The 21,308-nt window shown below is 52.3% G+C and overlaps 1 protein-coding gene across 1 annotated transcript; it reads left to right on the top strand.

Annotated features, from left to right (window-relative positions):
* The first annotated feature begins 757 nt into the window (after positions 1 to 757).
* On the top strand, positions 758 to 18,631 carry GJA5 (gap junction protein alpha 5). Its single transcript, XM_037499832.2, has 2 exons — positions 758 to 865; positions 15,499 to 18,631. Exon 2 carries the CDS (start codon positions 15,531 to 15,533, stop codon positions 16,605 to 16,607), a length of 1,077 nt encoding a protein of 358 aa, XP_037355729.1. The 5' UTR covers positions 758 to 865; positions 15,499 to 15,530; the 3' UTR covers positions 16,608 to 18,631.
* The last annotated feature ends 2,677 nt before the right edge of the window (positions 18,632 to 21,308 follow it).

The raw sequence follows: 21,308 nt of genomic DNA, 5'->3' as shown, positions 1-21,308 counted from the left end.
CCACAAATGTGAAGTTCAGAATGGTCTCCCCTGTAGAATTGGAAACTGGGATAATCAAGTGAAATAAAAATAGACCAGACATCTATCTGACCCCACCCCCACCCCGCGCCTGGCCGGGCACTCAGGGTGCTCTCAGCAGGAAAGAGGGGAAAGTGTGACCCCGGGTGGGGATGTCCTCTCCTGCCTGGGAGACCTAGGTGACCCCTGGTGCGTACTCTGGGGGCTGGGGGCTGTGATTTGTGAGCCGATCCTTATGCTCCCCAGTACCATATGCTCCCCGTGCTCGGTGCATGGATGTGGGCACAGCAGAGGTCCCCAAAAGCCCTGGCTGTGGAAGAACAACCCTTTGTTTCTAACGACAGGAAAGGGATGGGGATCTCCTGGCAGTGCCAGTTTCCTGCCGATGCCCAGCGGAGCTGTGGCCTGAGGAGCCTGGAGAGGGGCAGAGGGGTGAGCAGGCAAAGTGCGAGAGGCAGCGCCTGCCAGAGCTCAGGGCCAGGGGAGCCGAGGGAGAGGGAGAGGGCGAGCCGCGGGGGCTGTGGTGCCAGGAGGGCGGCGGGAGGGAGGAGAGGGCTCTGGGTCCTGCCGGGGAGACCTCGCTGAGGAGAGGCCGCGAGGATCTGGAGGGAAGAAACTTTTTAAATGAGAAGCAAAGGGTTTAAGAGCACAAAAGAGAGAGGGGAGGGAGGGATCCCGAGGGGGAAGGGGGTGGAGAGAGAAACCGTAGGGAGAGGGGGAGGAGGGCGGGCGGCAGACACCGATTAAAAAGGGTGGAAGAGCAACTGGCCACTGGGGCGCAGGGAGCTGAGGAGGCGCCAGGGGCCAGGAGGCCGGCGGACGCTGCAGGCGGCGGGAGAGGAGGAAGGTAAGGTGGACTGCGCTTCTCACAGCTGGAGGTGCAAGTTGATGGGAAGCAGCCAGGAGGGTCCTGAACCCCGGCCGCCTGACAGCTGAGCGCCTACCTGGGGGCGGCCTCCCTGCGAGGTGAGGTCGCTCCCTTCAGGCGGCTCATGAGGCAGCAGGTACATTTCTTACCTGACCTGCGGGGCGCCGTGGACAGGAGCAGGAGCCCGCGGAGTCCCCCTGCCTGGGGGGTTGCCGAGCTCCAGGGGCAGCAGAGAAGGGGGCGCCAGACCCTCCAGGCGCCGTGCAAAGGTGGCGTCGGCCCTTGAAACACAAAGCCGCCGCTTTACGAGGCTGCTGGGCTTGGAATCTCCTCTGACATGCTTAGGGCAGCATGGAGGGGAGTGTTTTGATTTTTTTCCCCCTAAGGCATGTTGGATGGTTTAAAAATATTCCCCGCTTAGTTTCCTGCGGAGTGTCACGTCCCCTGCTGTGCGGCCTGCCACTCACTGTCAGCCCGGGCTGCGGAGGCTGGAGGGAGCAGATCCGAGGTGCCCACTGGGGGTCTCCTGTCCTCCCCGGGAGGCCGCAGGGCAGAGTTTCTGTTTTTCTGAGCTCCCCTTGGAGCATGTGGTGGACAGTCCGGACTCAGGGCCCGGAGACCCAGATCCTGGCCCACGGAGCGGCCGTGTGGCCTTGGGCTGGACCTTTGCCCCTTCTGGGTCACATTTTCCTCATCTGCAAAATGAGGTGCAGGAAGTTGCCAGAGCCCTCTGGTTCCACTCAGTTGCCTCAGTGGCTTCCATTCAGTTCCACAGGGCAGGGCGTGATTCCGCGGGCTCAAGCTCGAGTGGCTGGGAAGGAGACCCTCCAGCCAGGATTTTACACCCTTCCAGCCTGTGCTGGGGGTCCTTTGCTGCCCCTCCAGTGTCCGTCATCATGGAGAGATGCCTGGTTCTTTCTTCTCAGAACCTCGCTGGGCTGGCTGTTCCCTGCACAAGCTCAGGCACGCTGGTCCCCAGCCCAGAGGAGGGAGGGTGGCGTGAGGAACACTGGACGGCGGGTCTGGCACGGGGAGAAACCCAGTGACAGTGAACAGAGGAGGGATGGGGGCCAGGTGTCGGGGTGCAGATAAAGGAGGTGCAAACCCCTGTGTGTCTGGTGGGCTGGGAACACGAGCTGGTGTTCAGAGGCAGCTGCATCTGACTTCCAGTCCGCGGGTTAGGTGACCTCCATCTCTCCTGTCCTGGAGTCACAGTCCAGTGGACCCTGATTCACTGGGGGGGGGGGCGGGGAGGGGGGCAGCTGTGTAGAGGGAGGGCTAGTGCTGAACTTCCCCCCTCCCACCAGCTTCCCGGGGCAGGTCAGGAGCCTGCTCCCCTGGCTGTCCCTCTGAGTCTTTTCCTCACTGCTGTCCACAAACAAGTCCCAGTGACCACTGCGTGCCCAGCAGAGACAATGGGGACATGCTTCCTTGGTTTCCACTCTGGCCTGCTCTCGGCATCCCTTCACCCGGCCATGTGAGGTCGACAGGGCCACAGCAGCCGCGCACCACGCTGCCCTGCTTTACCACTGGCTTGGAGCCTAGGCGTGTTCTACCGGGCCCGGCAGCCGCTGCCCTTGTCTCCCAGCTGCCTCGCTCCTGGCCCCCACCTTGTGCTGGCCTAAAGCCCCAGGCCCATTGCAACCAGAAGAGCTCTCTTAGATAACCCGTCAGCCTCTTCTCTGACAAATAAGGGGAACAAGATGGCGAGAACAGATGGGGTTCATTGGAGACCAGCGGGGTCAGGGCCTGTTGGGTTGGGAGAACACCAGACTGCCCTGTCACCCCGAGGGCTTTTCTAACCTCCCTCCTTGGCTGTGTTTTCTGTGCCTTATCCCTCCTCAAGTCTCCCTCCCTCCTTCCATTGGAGCATTTCTAGGATCCAGTTTTCTGGCAGCCCCCACCTGCCCACTTGTTCCTCTTTGGCTCTGTTGGCTGGGGTGTGGGGGACATGCCAGGGGCTGTTTTGGGCTCCAGCGGCCAGGAGGAGGGCTGAGAAAAGCTGAGCAGTGGTGGGCAGAAGTTTAAAATGGCCTCAAGACTCCAGCCACCCTGGGGTGTCTGCCCTGTATAATCTCCTCCTGGTGAGCACTGGCAGGGCCCATGAATTGAATGGGATCGTCTATCCTGTGATTAGGTGCTACTGTGGGAGACTCCGTGGAAGCACAGGCCTCTCCAAGGTGTCCAGAGCAGGCCTCCCCAGGCATGCCACTTTGGCGCGTGGATAATTTCTAGGTGAGGTCAATGGAGGCCCTGAGGATTCACAAGAAACTTCTATCACTCCGTTACTTACAGGAAGAATGAAAATTGGGAGTCTTATCTAGAATTAGGGTCATTACCAGAAACAAGATTTCTATCTAAAACACCTTCCTGTATGGCAGGGCAAATAGCTAGTGACAGAACTTCTGGTCTTTGTCACATGAGTCTCCCTTCTCTTTCCTGGGAGCTCCTGGCCCCAATCCCATTTCTGAGCTCAGGAGATAAAGTCCCACTTTGCCCCATTGTCTTTGGAAGCCACATGCATGTAATAAAATTGGGATTTTTCTCCTTAAAACAGAGAACCAAACTCAAAGTAGTATAGAGAGCCTGTTTTGTGGCTCAATCAGGACAGGAACTGGAGCCCTCGGGGCCAGGGAGACTGAGGCTCAGGTTCTGCCCTCTGTCCTAAGGACCAGGGGTTCCAGCAGCTCTCTGTGTAAACTGGCCCCACGCTGGCTAAAGGACGGAGCTGACCAAAGGGGAGAGATGCTCATTTTTCCAGGAAAGTTTCATGTCTTCTAGAAGTTGCCTTCCTTCCCATCATCTTTATGAATCAGTTCTTCCTGATATATTAGCAAATCATGAGCAAAAAAATTCAGCATTCAACAATTCACTCACCTTCAAAAGAAAAGTTGTCGGGAGATCTCGGAAGCAGAGTTATTGAAAAAGCACAGAGGGCTCTTGGAGTAGGTCTGGTTCAGAGTGAGGGCAGAAGGAAGATTCTGGACCGTGGAACTACACATGGGTTAGAATTTCAGCTTTGTGGCTTTGGGAAAATTATTGAATGTCTCTAATCCTCAGTTTCTTCACCTACCAAAGAGGTTAACAAATTCCTTTCTCGTAAGATTTTATGAAGATTAAATGAAATAATGTAATTAAGATGGCTACCACACGGTAGGTGCTCAATGAACAGTAAATAATAGAGTAGAATGCAGATCACCTGGTCCTCAGCTCCAGTTGCTTTGAATTGCATTTGATTTGTCAGAAGTCTCACCTTAATGTGTAATTCTGAGAAGATACTGCTTGGTTTTCATGACCACAGATTTTTTCCTGGGGCTATTTTTGCTAATCTCTAAACTGGGGGTCAAAAAAACCCTGGATTTACTTCTTGGCTTTGCCACTAGCTTGCTAAATTATCACAATGGACAAGTCAACAAGCTCTCCAGGTGTTCTAACTTAGAGCTGGAAGGGTCTTAGCAACCATCCAGCTACTCAGCAAACTCAGACCCGGGGAGGGGGCATGTCTTACCAGAGTCACAGAGAAGCAGTAGGAACCAGAAAGAGCTTCTCACGTAAGGATGGCACTGAATTTTCACAGAGGACTTCTAGAATCTTCTTCTAACCTGAAATCTCAAGATTTAGAACTTTAGGAGCAGGTAGGAGGTTAGGGGTCACTCCTGACCCCTCAGATCCCAGAGTAGATAACCTTTTATTTCTCTTGCAAGTGGAACTGAGCCAGTTTTAAGCCTGTCCTTGTGGGCACACCTTCAGAGTAGAGATCAGATTCCCCAGGACTGTAGCTCCTCAGGAGGAGGGAGCCCCCTGGACTCATGGGCAGTCCATTTCCAGGCTCCAAAGCTGCATTCAGGAAAGGCTGAGGCAGTCTGGACCATCCCTGCCCCCGAGGGTCTTCCTGCCTAGAGAAATCATCAATTCATACTTACATTAATATCCTTCTTGTTGCCCAAGCTTTCCCCACCTCCAGGAGTCGCCCTCCCCAACTGGGTATCATGTGAGTGACACCCTATTCTAGGTGCTTCACAGATTACTTCATCCCCATGAGTAAAGAATCTTTGGTTTCCAATGATGAGGAAATAGAAAGGTTAAGGGACTGTTCTAAGGTCCTACAACTAGACAGTGACAAGGCAGAGGTCCAGCCCCACTAGGCCTTGGGGGCCTATTTCTCTTGTTAAGATTTGACTTCACAGAACACCAGCGCCTACTGTTTGGCCAGCTGAGGACCCAGCAATAGCCTCTGCTGTGGCCAAGTGCACTCACTGGCTAAAAAAGGAAATAAATTTCTATATGTGAGTCCTGGTCAAATGGTGGCAGGTGCTGGAGTTGGGCATCCTGAGCCCTGCGGGCCGAGGGCCGGTGTCAGCACTAGCTCTAGGAACAGCACGTGCGAGGGGTGGCCAGCAATAAGCCAGAGGCTGAAAGGAAAAACCCTGGGCCTCTTAGGAGAAAGTGGGAAAAACCCTGCCTGGGGCTGACGAGCCCAGCGCCTGGCCCAGGTCCATGGCCAGCTGCCTGCCTGAGGCCTCTTTGAGTCTCTTTCCCTTCACAGCCCAGAGAGAATGTAGGAGCTTCAGCGCGAGGCAGACCAGACTCAAGTCCTTACGCAGCATGTGTGAGGTGGGACTTCATACAAGTCACTTAACCTCGAGCCTTAGTTCTCTCATCTGTAAGAAGGGATAATACTACTTGTAAGGGTTAGCAGCACCGTACTGTGCTCCACATGTGGAAAACACTCAGCTGAGTGGCGTCTTGTTACCATTACTCAACTTCCCTGGCCCCTGCTCTTCGTCTTGTATTGAAACAGGGGGTTGAGTCTGAGTGACTCCTAGATTCCCTTTAGCTCCACTGTAGTGTGAAACCTTGACAAAATAGAAAGCAGAGTAGAGAAGTGGCAAGCTTTCATAAATGTAAGTTTCAATAACAACTGCATAGGTATGAGCCCCCTCCCTTGGGGTAATGAACAGAGACTTTCCAATATTTAGTTGTAATTGAGTATCTCCGTTCAGCACCCCCACCCAGCCACTCCCTGTAAATATTTCTTCTTCTAACACTCGAAGAAGAAAATTACTTCTCCGAGCATAATTCTCCTCCACTTTGCCCACTCCCATCCACCTCCTTGGCGTTGAGACAACTGCCTGCCAGCAGGTGTCTCTGAGTGGACCGCTCTGTCCTTTCCAGAATAAAATAATCAGATGGAAAGAGGAGTTAATTATCTGCCACTGGCTGGAGCAGGCAGAAAACCAAAGTGCTACCTTGTCTCTCCCAGCTGTCTCTTTCCCCTCTCTTATTTTTAGCTCCCTCTCCCCTCTGTACTGATGAAGGCCCCAAAGGGCTTCTAATTCTGAGAAAGTTTTTCCCATATTGCCCAGCTCGGCAGCGGCAGCCACATCCTCAGCCTGGCTGTTTCCCTCGAGGCTGAAGTAGCTACCTGAACCAAAGTCAGGGAAAGAAGGAAATTCTAGTAAGAACCCTGCCCAACAGTTACCTCACAAGCAGCCCCGGGGCACGCATCTCTGGCAGGCAAGGACTTCCAAAGAAAACAACATTAGGTGGAGAGTCCAGCCCGTATGGAGGCTCCCTTGTTGCAGTCACGCTCTCTGCGCCCTGCGGGAAGGGGGTCGGGACAGCCCCTAATTCCCGAGGTGGTTGTGAGAATCGACTGAGAAAACTTGTCTCACAAAATTTGCAGTGTCTGGCAATAGAAAGGTCTTAAGTGTTAATGTATTTGGTTATTGTTTTTATTGCTTTTCCATTCAAATTCTCCTTCTGTGTAGGTCTGGGTAAGCCACGCTGCGGAGCCGAGACTCCAAGGGCGATGATGCGCTCTCTGAGGCAGCTGAGAAGCAAGCCCACCTTTGCATGTGTTTTTCCCTCTATATCCACTTCAGGAAGAAACTACTGGGGCGCGGGGAAATCAGAAAAATGCACACTCTGAACAAGGCACAAGGGACTACCGAGAAGGCACCTGTGCCTGGTGCTTTACTTGAAATCTCCTTGCGTATCTGTGAAGCCCAGGAGCTCAAGAGACCCTTTCTGAACTGGGCTGACTGACACAACGCTGTGTCTAAGACTCCCTGGAAGTGGGTGTTTGGGGTCCCTTACAAGAGAATTCTCTCAACTGGGAAGTGAGTCAGCCCTGCCCTGTGCGCATTCCACACTGTGTGGTAAGCAGAATCACAGCGTGGCCCCGGGGTTGTTATCATCACTGTGAATAACATGGGAACCGGAGATCTGGTAGATACTGTCCAGAACATGTGTCCTTGTCCAGAATTAGACTCAGACTCTGCCTTATAATCTGATTTTGATAAACTTGGGTGTGCTCCCCCGTGATCTGGGAGGAGGCAGAGGAGTCTCTGCTGTAGCTGCAGCCGTCCTGGGCCAAGCCCGGGCCTCTCAGGGCAGGAGGGAGGCTCTGTGGCTGCCGCCTCCGGCTGTTCTGCTCCCCACACTGTGGTGCAGGTGCCCCCCCAGCCTCCCAGGGGGCCCGCTACTGGCATTAGGTGTTTCTGGAGCCCTAAATGCTGTCATTCATCCATTGTTTTTAAAAAGAACACGAACCACCTGCTAGGTGCAGGACACAATACTAAACACTAAGGGGGTGAGGGGGGATTTCAGGGGAGGATACAGGGATGAACCTGTACGGGAGTGTCCCGCACAGGGGCTCAGGGTTGAGGTGAGAGGCCACACGCAGCGGCAGAGCAAACGTCAGGAGTGTGATGTTCCAGGGGTTTTACAGTTGAGACTAGCCCAGCTGCTGACTCGGGACACAGCAATTGCTAACCGCCATGTCAGAAAGGCTGCCACATGGGGCTCCTGAGAGTGAATAGAAGGAAGAGAATGAGGCATCCGAACCAGTAGCTTCTTGCTCACTTGCAATTTATCTTCCTGAGCAGGAGAGACAGGGGACAGTTCCAGCAGATTGCTGGGGGGCACCTGCCACCTGCAGCCTACGAAATTGACGACGTAGTTCACACTGCAGCCTGCGTAGTTTACGCCGCAGTCTCTTGGAGACCTGGTAGGGGCAGGGCGACTACCACGCCCGTATTGTGTGTGTCAGATTAGCCTCTGCCCCCAGGAGCAAGTCATGTGCTGACCATGGCCTGTCTTGTGTTCTGCTCATTGCCCCCTAAATCCTTGCTGGCTCTAGGTTGGTGGATGGATTCCTGAAGTTACCTTGGCCTGGAATTCCTTCATCTCTTCTGCACATGTTTCCCCTTGCCTTACCTCTCCCCCAGCCCCATCACTACATCGAACTTCTACTCAAGGGTTGACTTTTCTGGGAAGGCCTTCTACCCTCCCCCGCCAGGATCAATATTTTCTGTGGATTTGCTTCTATTCTGAAGTGAGTTCCTTCAATATCGAGTCTTATTGGTTTGGGGTTCTCTGACCTCTAGCACGTAAGGGGACAGCAGATAAATGTTTGTGAACTGAATGACACGTCTCTGTCACTCCCTCAGCACCCCTCGCAGTGCTGGTCACATCCGGGGACCTTCATAAATATTTGCTTGAATGCATAAAAGCTGGCCCCCAGGCTTTATCACTCAGAGTGGCCTCTGTCTCAGATCACTCGCTGCCCCAGGCCAAGCAGGAGAGGCTGAGGTTCCAAACAGGGAGACATAAGAATTGATGGGCTCCACATTTGGGGGGAGAGGGTGGGAACATTTTGGTGCACCCCAGACTGGGTCAGAAACGCTGAAGGGAAGCCCTGTTCTGCTCCTGTTACTCTTGGTTTCTTTGAACAAATCTCCTGTCTTCTGTATACGCTTGCATCTCTGCAAAGCAGAAGAAGCAGTCATCGCTCCAGACTGGCTATGCGGGGTCAGCCTTCTTGCAGTGAGAGTCGGGAGTCCTTGCGTCCTGCAGGAGACACAGTCTTTCTGTCTTGAACAAGATAAACATGGTCCCACCCTCTTGGAGCCAAGAAGAAAAAGTAGGATGTAGGAAAACCATTTTTTAAATTGTATAAGTTTTTTTTTTTTATCACTGGACTTACATGGGAAGATTTGAGCCTCTCTGGCTTTGCTTTTTATCTTAGCGCCGGATCAAACAATTTTCCCAATCATTAAGAACACATTTATTATGTATCTAGTGCAAGAATACATGCAGAAGACAGGGAAAAGCTGCTAAATCCTTGAGGGCAGAAATCATGCCTGGTTTTATTAATTCAGCAGATAACACTGAGCACCTAATATGTGCAGGCTGGTACCTCATAGGTATCACTTTAATATGCAGAACAGTAGTAGGCACATAGTAGGGACTCAAAAAGCACTTGTGGATTAACTGATAGACAAAAAGTTCTTGGAGAACAAATGTAAGGAAGCGTAAAACCAAGTGTGAGAACATATCCCCGGACTGGAGGGTGATGTGGCGTCTAAGAGTTCAGGGACAGCAAAGAGGACTGAGGGAACTGGAGACTTTCCTACCACGACCTACATCTGCAGAGCCAGAGGAAGGGGACTGGTTATGAATTATGCTCATCTGTGATGCTCTGAAATGGTTTTCTTGGGAAACAGTGGCTGCTGGGCAGCCATGCCAGCAGAAGGAGCACTGGATCGGCGGCGAGGATGCCTGAATGTGCTGTGTAGCCACATAATGCTTGATACAGGAGCAAGTGACTCACGTGCTCTCTACAGAAAGCCCTTCCCTGCTTACCCCAGCGCTGGTCATTGTCACCAAACAAGTTCCCTGGTGGCGCCTCCAACATTGTTGCTTTGGACCCAGGCTATGACAATCTGGGAAGGGTGCTGGCTTGGTGTGAGGGATCGTCAAGGCTGGGATATTCTGGTCCAGGGACCATCTCGTTTGACCTTGGGGATTTCAGAACGTGTATCGGTTGCAAAGGCTATAGAATTCGACTCTCCAGGGCTCCTTGGAGGCCCTCCCCACCCCTGTAAGCCAGAATCAGCCACCTGCCATCGGTGCCCAGAGTGCCCTCTACTTTCTAATGTTAACATGCCTCCTGCTTTATTGCACTTAGGTGCTTAATCTCTCCCCTAATTAGGGGAGATAAGGGCAGTTACACTCAGCAAAGGCAGGGGACTCCCTGTTTATCTTTTTTTTTTAATTTTTTAAAAAGATTTATTTATTTAAGCATACAAGAGCTGGGGTACAGGCCAGAGATGTGGTGGGGGGGGGGTGAGAGGATTCACCAGAGACAGAGTGAGGAACAGAACAGGCAGACTGACTGAAACACACTGCTGAGGGGAGCAGCGGGGAGATAGGAGAGGTCTGCTGCACCATGTGGGTTGCTCCCTGGCAGGCCATGGATGGAACTGGTGCTGCAGAGGCTGCGGATTGCTTCATGGTGCGGTGCTTAACCCCTTGCGCCACCAGGGAGGCCTCGCTCTGTTTATCTTTTTTAACTGCTGTGTCTTCAGAGGCTGGTGGGATGCCTGGCATCTGGTAGCCCCTCCATAAACTTATTAATTGAATGCATGAATGAAAGGAACATTGTAGCAGAGGAAACAGGAAGCACCCAGATAAAGAGTGAGGACTGTGGCCCCCATTCATCTCAGGGGCCAGGGTGGCTTCCGTGCTGAGTGTGCAAGGGGTTCACTGAGAGAGAGAGGGAGGCTCTGCCATGGAGGGTCCCAAGGGCCAGTTAAAGGGTATGCACTTGAGAAAGAGTAGGAAGCTAGTGACGGTGCCAGCTCGAGCGGTGAAGTGTCTCACCATTGTATGGGAGGGAATTATTTACAGCCCGGGAAGCTTCCTTTGCTCCTCCCAGTGCACTTCCTGCCAAGAAATGGATCATAATCTACAAAGCATTTTGCGCCCTTTACACCCAGGGAACTCACCGAGTATCTGATCCACAGGTTTCCTTGGCCGAGCTTGGAGGGCCTCAAACGGACCCGGTGCAGTTGGGAAACTGACTCTGCTGGGCCCTTATATTGTAAAGGGAGTGGCTGGCGCCTGGCAGCGCTTCCAGTTTCCCTGAACTTGCCTGGGCCCTTGGGGGTCACACTTGAGATGTCCTTCACCCACTTACTGCTACCTGGGGCCACAGGGCCGGCCGGCCGCACGCCTCCACCATTGGCTTTTCTTGTTCTTCCCGCGGGAGCGGCCTTTCTCTACTGTCCCTCTGCCGGCCCACGGGCCTCCTCCCGGCCTGTGAGCGCCTCCAGGTGGGAGTCCGTGGGCCCAGTGGAACCGTCGGCTGCCGACCCTTTTGGGAGGCCAGGCCGAGCTCGCACATTCTTCGCCTGGAGCTATTTTTATCCTTGCTGGGGGACTTGTGCGGAATGAGTGGCAGGGCCAGGAGGCGAAGGGAAAAGTCATCAGGGCCTGAGGAGAATTCGGGAAACTGAAGCCCAGTCTGAAAGAAGAGGACATTTCTTTCTTTTTCCTCTTTCTTTCCCTGTTTCTCTCTCTCTCCCTTCTGTCTTCTCCTTGCAATACCCTCTCCACGTTCTACTTTCCCTCTCTCTCCCTCTCCTAGTCTTTCCCTTACATGCATTTATTATTTTAATCGTTGTTAAAGGGCCGCTGTTTTACAGCCTTGTTAGTGTTTTGACAGCGTAGGATTCCCCCCACCCCAGAGGGTAGTTACCCCGGTTCTCCCACCACCAGAGCACCCCCAGCCCTCCATCATAGTCCACTGTGCTCTATCACCCCACCTCATGCTCGCCTCTCCCCTCCCCCTCTGAGAGCCCGGATCTATGGTTACATTTCCAGGGTTGGTTTTAAAGTTTGTCTTTGTCTGAGTTTTGTTCGGTTTCTCTATAGTCCACGTATAAGTGACACCACCTGGTATTTATCTTTCTCCTCGGACTCACTTCGCTGAGCACGACCCTTTCCAGCTCCATCCATGTTGCTGCAAACGGCAAGAGTTTATCATTTTTGATCGCTGAGTAGTATTCCATTGCGTATATAGACCCCCTCTTCTTGATCCACTCACCTGTTTTGGGACATTTAGGTTTTTTCCATATCTTGGCTGTTGTAAATAGTGCTGCAGTAAACATAGGAGTGCAGGTTTCCTTTGAATTAATGGTTTTGTATTTTCTGTTGGGTGGATCCCTAGGAGTGAAATTGCAGGGTCATATGGCAGGTCCAGTTTTAGACTTTTGGCTTCCCCTATTCTTGTCCTCCCCCCACCACATTTCTTGCTAGTAATGTTTGCTTTTACTCCATTCTCACATGCTGAGCATTGTGCTAATGATAATGTGTTAACATTATCATTTTTTTTGATAAGTGCTTTTTATATATAATGTCATAACATTCTGTCAACACACTAATACTATTCCCATTTTGCTGATGAGAAAACGGAAACACAGATCCAGTAACTTCTCCAAGTTCAACAGATATTAACAGAGATTTGAGTTCCACTTACCTCCCCCCCATCCCCTTCCATGGCCTCTTGTCTCTAGTTCCAGCTCCCCTTTGTCATAAGCCTCTGTGTGCCCCTCCCCCACCCCCTCCTGTCCAGAGCCTGGTCCCCACTTGGTGTGTGTGGCTGACCCGAAGGTGCTGAAAACTGTGCCCATGCCCAGAAGAGCCGACAGACCTTCAAACTCTCACCTAATCCTTCATTTTCTGTTTGAGCCAAGCACCGCCATTTTCCATACTTGGAGGCTAAGGGAGAGGCCTTCACCACCTGATCACAAACCGGAGGAAGCTCTTGAGGCCAGGGTGGGTCTTTGATGTGGAAGGGAAGAGAGATGGGCATTTCTACCTGCACATGGACTCCCGGTTCCAGGGACCTGCATACTCCTGGGGTGGGGGCTGGGGGGCTGATCTCCATCAAGGTATCGGCTGGGGCCAAGGAAGCCAGACCATGCTATGTGGCACCCGCCTTGTCCTTCATGCACCTAAAGAATATTTGAATAGCACCATGGGCCACACAGATGTGAGGTTCAAGATGGGAACTTGACAGCCTCTGAAGTCCATCAGAGTTTATGATTCTAAGAATACTTACATTCTTAGAAGGGAATATTTATGTTCAGTGCTCTCCATTTTTAGGGGGGAAGTCACTGTGCTGATTTAGATTGGTTAGCAGCTTACGGCGTAATTTATTGCTCTCCAAGTAAGAATTCTAGAGGTAGGAGAGTCCAGAGCTGATTCAGAGGCCTCAGGCCCTAGTGGGCATTTCTGAGATTCTCTGAGCAGCTTCCAACTTGTTGGCTCAAGCAGCCCTGGTCACCGGCAGGAAGCGGTGGGCGTGGGGAGGACGCAAGAGGCGCCTGTCCTTCACCGGGGCATAGAAACCCCTTTCTAGAGTACTCCCTCCACACCAGACTCTCCCCATACCTCACTGACTGCAGGGGAGGTCGGGAAAGTGGTACCTGGCCTGCTAGTGGGACTCAGGCAGGAAACAGGAACTTGTTTTGCCACCGAGTAGGAAACATCTGAGCTTTCCACCCTCCCTCTACCCCTTCATTCATTCAACTGAGGTTTACTAAGTACCCGCTCTGGGCCAAGTGGTAATAATACAGGAAAAAAAAAATACCCCACCGTCCTCCCAGAGCCCCTCCTGAAAGACCATAAGGCAGAGGGTTACAAAACCAGGTCGCAAGTCCCGGAAAGCAGGCGTGTCCCCAGGGTCCCCAGGGGAGTGGAAGAGGCTAAGTGTAAGGGAGATGAAGGAAGCAATAGGGTGACATAAGTAAATGGGATTCAGCTGGGGTTGTAGGAGGTGGCTGGGAGGAGAGTATCTGGGACAAAGGGAACTAAGGGGACAGGCAGGGCATGAGGCTGAAGAAGCAGACAAGGGCTGATGAGAAAAGGCTTTGTGTGGGATTTATTCTGGCAAAGGTAAGCAAGGCTGGTGCAGTGACCTTCTGCAGACAGAAGGACAGACTGACTTGAATAGCTGGAATGGCCACACTGCATGCAGGGTAGGAGACTGGCACTGCTGAAGGGCATTACTAGCTCATCTAAAGAATTATTGTTGGCAGCCTCCCAATATAGCTGGTCCCTGCTGGGTGGTTCTGATCATAAGAGGATGCTTCTTGAGGGGCCTCCCCCATCTATCAATAGTTCAGCCTTCTGGAGCCATAAATTAAAATGCATTTTCTACCTAAAAGCCATTCAAACACATGGAGGCTTTGTGGTATGATTCTCAGCATCTCACAGACCTCATCTCATTTGCTCCTCAAAATCTCTAGAGTAACTATATTCTTTTCTCATCCCCCCATCCCCTCAGATTTGGGGTAGCTAATTTCATTCCCATTTAATGGTCAAGGGAACAGACTCAGTGAGGTAAATGCCCAGAGTCACATTTGTAGACTCGAGTTCTGTGTTCTTCCCACAACTCAGTGTCACCCAGGCGTGGTCCTTAGACTGGTGGGTCAGAATCACCAGGGCTGCTCCTTGAAAACCCAGATTCCAGTGGAGAACACCCCAGACCTCCTGAAGCAACATCTCCAAGAGCACAGAAGCTGTATCATCACGCAGCTCTGGTAATTTCTAAATCCATGAAAGCACGGGGCCCATGCGTCATCTTGCTGTATGGACATGTTGTGAACATTCCGGACCCCCACTCCACCCCATTCCTTTGGTTTAGGGCATAAGGACACAAAGTCATCTGCACAGTCTTAAAATCAGAACAGGTTTTGTATGGTTTTGTGACACAGCCAGACGGGAACCTGGTGTCCTCCCGGGACAGCCACTGGCCTCCATTCCTAAGGCAACTTAGGAAATCAAAAGTGCTAAACCAATTAGAGATAAAAACCAGAAACCCCTGTCAAGATTAATTACATTTTGTCTCAAAGTTCCTTTCTCTCTGCACAAGATCTAGAAACTCAACACAAACTGGTGATTACTGGAATAGTTCTACAGAGTAGCATCTGCCCACGGTCCCCGGGTTCGAAGGACCACTCTGAATACCTAATAAAGCATCTGTCTTGCAGGCTGTTTACAGTCAACATGACCACACTGAATCTTCCCTTTCTTTTTATTTTTGCTGGGGGGGTATCCAGGAGAGGGGGAGTTTTTTTGAGGCGAATTTTACTTGTAAATTACACTCTTAAAAGTCTCTTAAGTCGCACTCTCTTAAAGATAAAGAATCCCAGGGCCTCCCTGGTGGCGTAAGGGGTTAAGACGCAACCTATGAAGCTGTCCACAGCCTCTGCAGCCGTTCAATTCCTGGCCAGGGAGCTACCCATATGGTGCAGCAGACCTCTCCCGTCTCCCCAGGGCTCCCCTCAGCAGTGTATTTCAGTCAGTCTGCCTGTTCTGTTCCCCACTCTGTCTCTGGTGAATCCTCTCACCCCCCACACCTCTGGCCTGTACCCCAGCTCTTGTATGCATACATAAATCTTAAAGAAAAAAACAGGGGCCTCCCTGGTGGTGCGAGGGGTTAAGATGCAACCTATGAAGATGTCCGCAGTCACTGCAGCATGAATTTGATCCCCGGCCCGCCAGGGAGCTACCCACATGACGCAGCAGACCTCTCCTGTCTCACCCGCTGCAGTGTATTTTAGTCAGTCTGCTTGTTCTGCTCCCCACTCTGTCTCTGGTGAATCCTCTCACCCCCCACACCTCTGGCTTGTGCCCCAGTTCTTGTATTCATAAATAAATAAATCTTAAAAAAAAAAAAAAAGATGAGGACTCCCAGAGCATCAGCAGATCTCCCAGAGTTTCCCAGAAGCTTCCTCTCTTGTCCGCTCTGCTTGCAGGAACCCCGGAGCCTGTCCTCTGCTGAGCCACGATGGGTGACTGGAGCTTCCTGGGAGAGTTCCTGGAGGAGGTGCACAAGCACTCCACGGTCATCGGCAAGGTGTGGCTCACGGTGCTCTTCATCTTCCGGATGCTGGTGCTGGGCACGGCGGCCGAGTCCTCCTGGGGGGACGAGCAGGCCGACTTCCAGTGCGACACGATCCAGCCGGGCTGCGAGAACGTGTGCTACGACCAGGCCTTCCCCATCTCACACATCCGCTTCTGGGTGCTGCAGATCATCTTCGTGTCCACGCCGTCGCTGCTGTACATGGGCCACGCCATGCACACGGTGCGCGTGCAGGAGAAGCGCCGGCTGCGTGAGGCCGAGCGGGCCAAGGAGGTGAGGGCCGCGGGCTACGAGTACCCGGCGGTGGCCGAGAAGCCAGAGCCCACCTGCTGGGAGGAGGCAAACGGCAGGATCGTCCTGCAGGGCACGCTGCTCAACACCTACGTCTGCAGCATCCTCATCCGCACCGCCATGGAGGTGGCCTTCATCGTGGGCCAGTACCTGCTCTACGGCATCTTCCTGGACACCCTCCACGTCTGCCGCCGCAGCCCCTGCCCGCACCCGGTCAACTGCTACGTGTCCCGGCCCACGGAGAAGAACGTCTTCATCGTCTTCATGCTGGCCGTGGCGGGCCTGTCCCTCTTCCTCAGCCTGGCCGAACTCTACCACCTGGGCTGGAAGAAGGTGCGGCAGCGCTTCTTCAAGCCGCCCCAAAGCCTGGCTGAGTGCCACCTCCCCGCGCCCTCGGCCAGCCTGGGCCAGGGGTGCACACCGCCCCCCGACTTCACCCAGTGCCTGGACGGCAGCCCCGAGGGCAAGTTCTTCAATCCCTTCAGTAACAAGGTGGCGTCCCAGCAGAACACGCACAACCTGGCCACCGAGCAAGTCAGAGGCCAGGAGCAGGCGCCCGGGGAGGGCTTCATTCACATCCGCTATGCCCAGAAGCCTGAGGTGCCCAACGAGGTGTCCCCAGACCACCGCTTGCCCCACGGCTACCAGAGCGACAAGCGCCGCCTCAGCAAGGCCAGCAGCAAGGCCAGGTCTGATGACCTGTCGGTGTGACCCCAGGGTGTGGGGCAGCCAGGACTGGGCAGGGAGCTGTGTCCCTTCTGACCCCATGTGCTCTCCTTCTCATCACTTTTCTGCCCCCTTTAGGCCCCTGGGTCTTCATTTATTCCAGAAGCTAGACCAGGGCTCTGCACTGCAGTCAGAGACTTGGGGACCCACCGGGGCTGCTGCCTCTCCCACACGCTCCACCCCGCCGCCCAGTGAGGCCTTCTAGAACACTCCCGGGCCGGGTGAGAGAAGGGGAGACCTAGGGCACCTCAGGCCAGAGGAACAGCCAGCTCCACACACCAGTCATGTCCGCGTGGGTTCTCCGAGTCCCTGTGGCTTCCCCCACCCGGTGCCCGTCCTCCCTCAGGGAAGACCCAGGGTTCCAGGTCAATACTGAGCAGGAATTAAGGAACTTGCGTTGGGCGTGCAGGTGAGTCCGCTGTCTCCCTGGGCCACACCTGGGGTGGCATGAGTCACCTTAGGCTGCCCTGCCCCGTTTTATGTAAAGAGAGGTCCTTGGAACACGACAAGCAGCCTCGCCAAGCAGCCTCGCCTTTGCAGCAAAGCAGCACTGGGGATGTTGCAGCCTTTCCTCCCACCAGGACGCCAGCCCCCTGGGGGTCACAGTACACGCAAGTCCCTGGAATTCCTGCGCCAGCCCGCAATGCCTCTGCAGGTCAACCTGATGGCAGAGCCTGCTCCTTCCTCGCCGCTCCTGGCTTGCACCCTGTGCGCCCCCAAATGCCTTACTGACCGGAATGCCCAAAAGGCGTCGTCTTCTCTTGGATCCTGAACAGATCACCAGCCACAGAGCCCAGTGGAATTTCCCCAGGTCTTATTAACACAAAGAGGGCTTTGTGCGCCTCAGATTCCCCTTGGGGAAAATAATTCTGCTGTGAAAATGAAAAGTTAAAAGGAGAGAAAATACTGGAAAACTATTTTTCTCTCCTATTTATTTACCTTGCTGACTGCCAACGTGAGCATCAGGAGGAGATGTGATGACAGCTCTGGAGGCCCCGGATCTCTCTCCCTGGAGGCCAAGCTGTGCCATGGAAGCAGTCGGGGAACCTCCGTTCTCTTGGCAGAGGCCTGGCTTGAGAGCACAGATTCCTGTGTCTCCTGGGTGCTCCTAATGATACTGCCGTGTGGGGGCTGAAGAAAAGTCCTGCCTCCCCCCAACCCCACTCTCCCTTTGTGCAACCAGCCTGATTTCTCTGTTCAGTCTGGTCATAATGGGCAGTTGCCATATCAGATGAGGATAAAACAGGCTCACAATGGGGCACTGAAACTTGCAGGGAGATGATACTTCTAAAAATGCATACATGCGTGTGTGTGTGTGTGTGTGTGTGTGTGTGTGTGTGTGTTATGAGGCCAAGGACGTGCAGGACACTGCTCAACACCTACGTCTGCAGCATCCTTCCTGATCCGCACCACTCTGTGTGTGTGTGTGTGTGTGTGTGTGTGTTGTATGCACTGATAGGGCGGGGGAAGGGGGAGGGAGTCCTGAAATAAAGCAAACCTTAGAGAAGCGCATTCTGTCCTGCCTCCTGCTCCAGCTGCCTGGCAGAGCCTGAGCCTCACTGCTTTCAGGGTCACCAGCCTACATGGACAAGCAGGAGAGGTCAGGACAGGTGGGGGGGGGAGGCTTGGTGCACAGGCCCAGAGGAGGCTCAACCTCTGCTCCACCTGCCCTTCTCCTGGTCCCTCTGCTGCTGTTTGCATGTACTTGGTGGGTGGGGCAAAGGATGAGGCTAGAGAGGCAGAGGGAACAGATTGGGGTGCATCAGAGAAGAATGGCTCTACACCCCAGGCCCTGGAGGGGACACCTTTTTTATCTCTTGTCTGGCACTGGCATTAAGACTTTCTCTTAAAAGAAAATCTCTCATCTCTGAAATATGTTTGTTTTGTGAAATGAATTAGAAATGAATTTAGAAATCTGTGGGATCAGTCCTTGCTGAGCGGACGTCAGGAAAAAGGAAATAATATGTGTAGTTTGTCTTAATAAAATTTGACTCTATATCACTCTACTTCGTGTCCCTTTAATCATGAGGCTGCAAGAGAAGGATGGCAGACTTGGGGGGAAGGGGCCCTCGAATTCCACCTACCAGCCAGTCAGTAGAACACAGAGATTTAGAGTCAGACCAGCAAGGGTTAAAATCCCAGCCACTGACTTGCAGCTGGCCCCCAGCAAGCCACCTCACCCCTGAGCCTTGGTGTTCTCAGCTGGAATTGAGCCTAGTAATACCTACCTCTTAGGGATGTTCAATGAGAGGTTGTTCATAAAGAGTTCTACAGAGCATTAAAAAAAATAAACCAGGTTCTTCTTCTTCTTCTTTTTTTGATATTATGTTAAATATATGGGATGTAGAGGGATGATTCCTGAATGTCCCCTTATAGAGTTTACAACCTACCCAAGATGATCAAATTAACTCACATAGCAAGAAAATGAGAATAGAATTAAATGGTCATTCATTTGTTATTAATTCAAAGAACAATAAGACTCCAGGAAATGACACATATGAAAGATATCCATGGAGGGGGTGAGGCCTCAGTGAGGCCTTACAGGATGGTTAAAGTTTCAGAGGTTAGAACCTCCAGGATGATTCTGTGACATGGACTTGGTATCCCCATTTTACAGACATGGAAACTGAGGTCTGAGAAGGTTCTCTGGTGGTGGGGCAGCTTCTCTGGCCTGTTTGATTGGAACAGCATCTCATTGAAAGAGAAAGGATTCTGCTCCAAGGAGTCCAGGGGCCACCCAGCTCTACACACACAAAGGGGTGCCATTTCCTCGAGAAACAAAGATGGAGCAAAACAAATCTTATCTTAACAAGCAGTGTCTTAACTACCAGTCCATTCTGTTTATCAGGAGGAAGACTTTTAAAGAGGGATTGCAAAGAGATAGCGCACACATGTAGGGTGGGGTGTCCAAGATTCAGGGTGCCCCAGGGGTCTGTTCAAGGGTAAGGTACCTGAGTAGCTCATTGGAAGAAGCCTCAGGAATCCTTTTTTCCCCCTAGAAATAAAAGCAGTGCATCTTGTGGTTTTATAAACACAACTATTAACATTTAACAGCTTATATTACACTCAGACTGTAAAAGCCAAGGGACTTATTTTATAGCGGGTGAGATTTCAACCTCATATATCTCCTCTCATTTTCTCTTCCTTTGCTCCTGCTAAAGGTTCACCACTAAAGAAGGAAGTAGAATAATGACCTAGTGAAAATGCTCTGAGTTGTAGGCCCCTTCAGGCCCCTTTCCTTAATTTCCTTCCCCTGGTGCCAAATGAGACCGGAATTTCTACAGCGAGTGTTTCATTCCTATGGCTGAAGCGTTTGCGTTGTTAAATGCCAGGAACACTCCTGTGGAGAATCATGGCATGGCGGAGTCTCAGATTTCTTCTTAACAGCAATAGCAGAGAGAAAAAGAACAGAACAGAGGCCACGGGCACTTAGCTGGTGCCTTGAAGTGTTGCGCCCATGAATGTAGAGATGGAGGACAGTGAGGCTGGAGGGGGAGCCCAAGAGAAGCTGCCCACTCCCCACCACTGTGTGCTGGCCCTGAGGACAGCAGAATTTATTTATTTATTTTTTAAAGATTTATTTGTTTTTATACAAGAACTGGGGTACAGGCCAGAGGCGCGGGAGGGTGAGAGGATTCACCAGAGACAGAGCAGGGAGCAGAACAGGCAGATGACAGAAATACACTGCTGACGGGAGCAGCGGGCACGACAGGAGAGGTCTGCGGCATCATGTGGGATTCTTGCCAGCTGGCCGGGATTGAACCCGCACTGCCAAGGCTGCGGACAGCTTCACAGCATGGCACTCATCCTGCTGCTCCACCAGGGTGGCCTGGACAGCAGAATTTACAAGTGATATGTACATGGAATAGGGTCAGTGGCTTTTCCCCTTGTTGGTCTCCTGGTGCTTCTCAGAGATGGAGATGGTCTAGAGTATTTTATTGTTACAATAGGAAAAGAGGAAAACTTTCATTCAACAAATGTTTATTGAGTGCCATCTCTGAGCTGGGTATTTGTGAGCTTTAAGGAATAGATTTTATAAACCAGATATAGATGTTCTTGCCTTTCCAGCTTAGAGACTAGTGGGAGAGACACCCTAATACAAGAAAATAAACGAAATAATTGTAAGTTGTGGTTAGTGCCAAGGAAAAAAAAGGGGACTGATGGGGTAGGTAGAGAGTGGGCTGAGTAGAACATCCCTTCAGGGCCTCCCTGGTAGCATAAGGGGTTAAGTCTCAGCACTATGAAGCTATTGGCAGCCACTGCAGCAAGAAAGCAATCCCTGGCCAGGGAGCTGATTGACATGGCACGGAGACCTTTCCTGTCTTGCCTACTGCTCCCCTCAGCAGTGTCTTTGAGTAGATCCGACTGTTCTGCTCCCCACTCTGTCTCTGGTGAATCCTCTTACCCCCACCCCCACACCTCTGGCCTACACCCCAGCTCTTGTGTGCATAAATAAATAAATCATTTTTTTTTAAATTAAAATCCCTTCGGAGGCAGTGACATTGAGCTGAGGCCTGACAGCTGAGGAGAGGCCAGCCACTGAGAGGAGCAGAACCCAGGTAGGGGGAACCCAAATTCCTTCCAGGAAATCCCAGAATAAGCTCTCTCTGACCTCAGTCTGGTTCAATATTTTTGAAAGACACAGAATTCAAGCAGAATTCTGTATGTGATGCTTTAAATAGCACC

The sequence above is a fragment of the Talpa occidentalis genome, unplaced genomic scaffold (genome assembly GCF_014898055.3).
Source record: "Talpa occidentalis isolate TD23 unplaced genomic scaffold, MPIMG_talOcc4v2.1 talOcc4.9, whole genome shotgun sequence".
Classification (NCBI taxonomy): Eukaryota; Metazoa; Chordata; class Mammalia; order Eulipotyphla; family Talpidae; genus Talpa; species Talpa occidentalis.
Note: the sequence above shows the minus strand (reverse complement) of the source record. Positions and strands in the feature narration are given on the sequence as shown.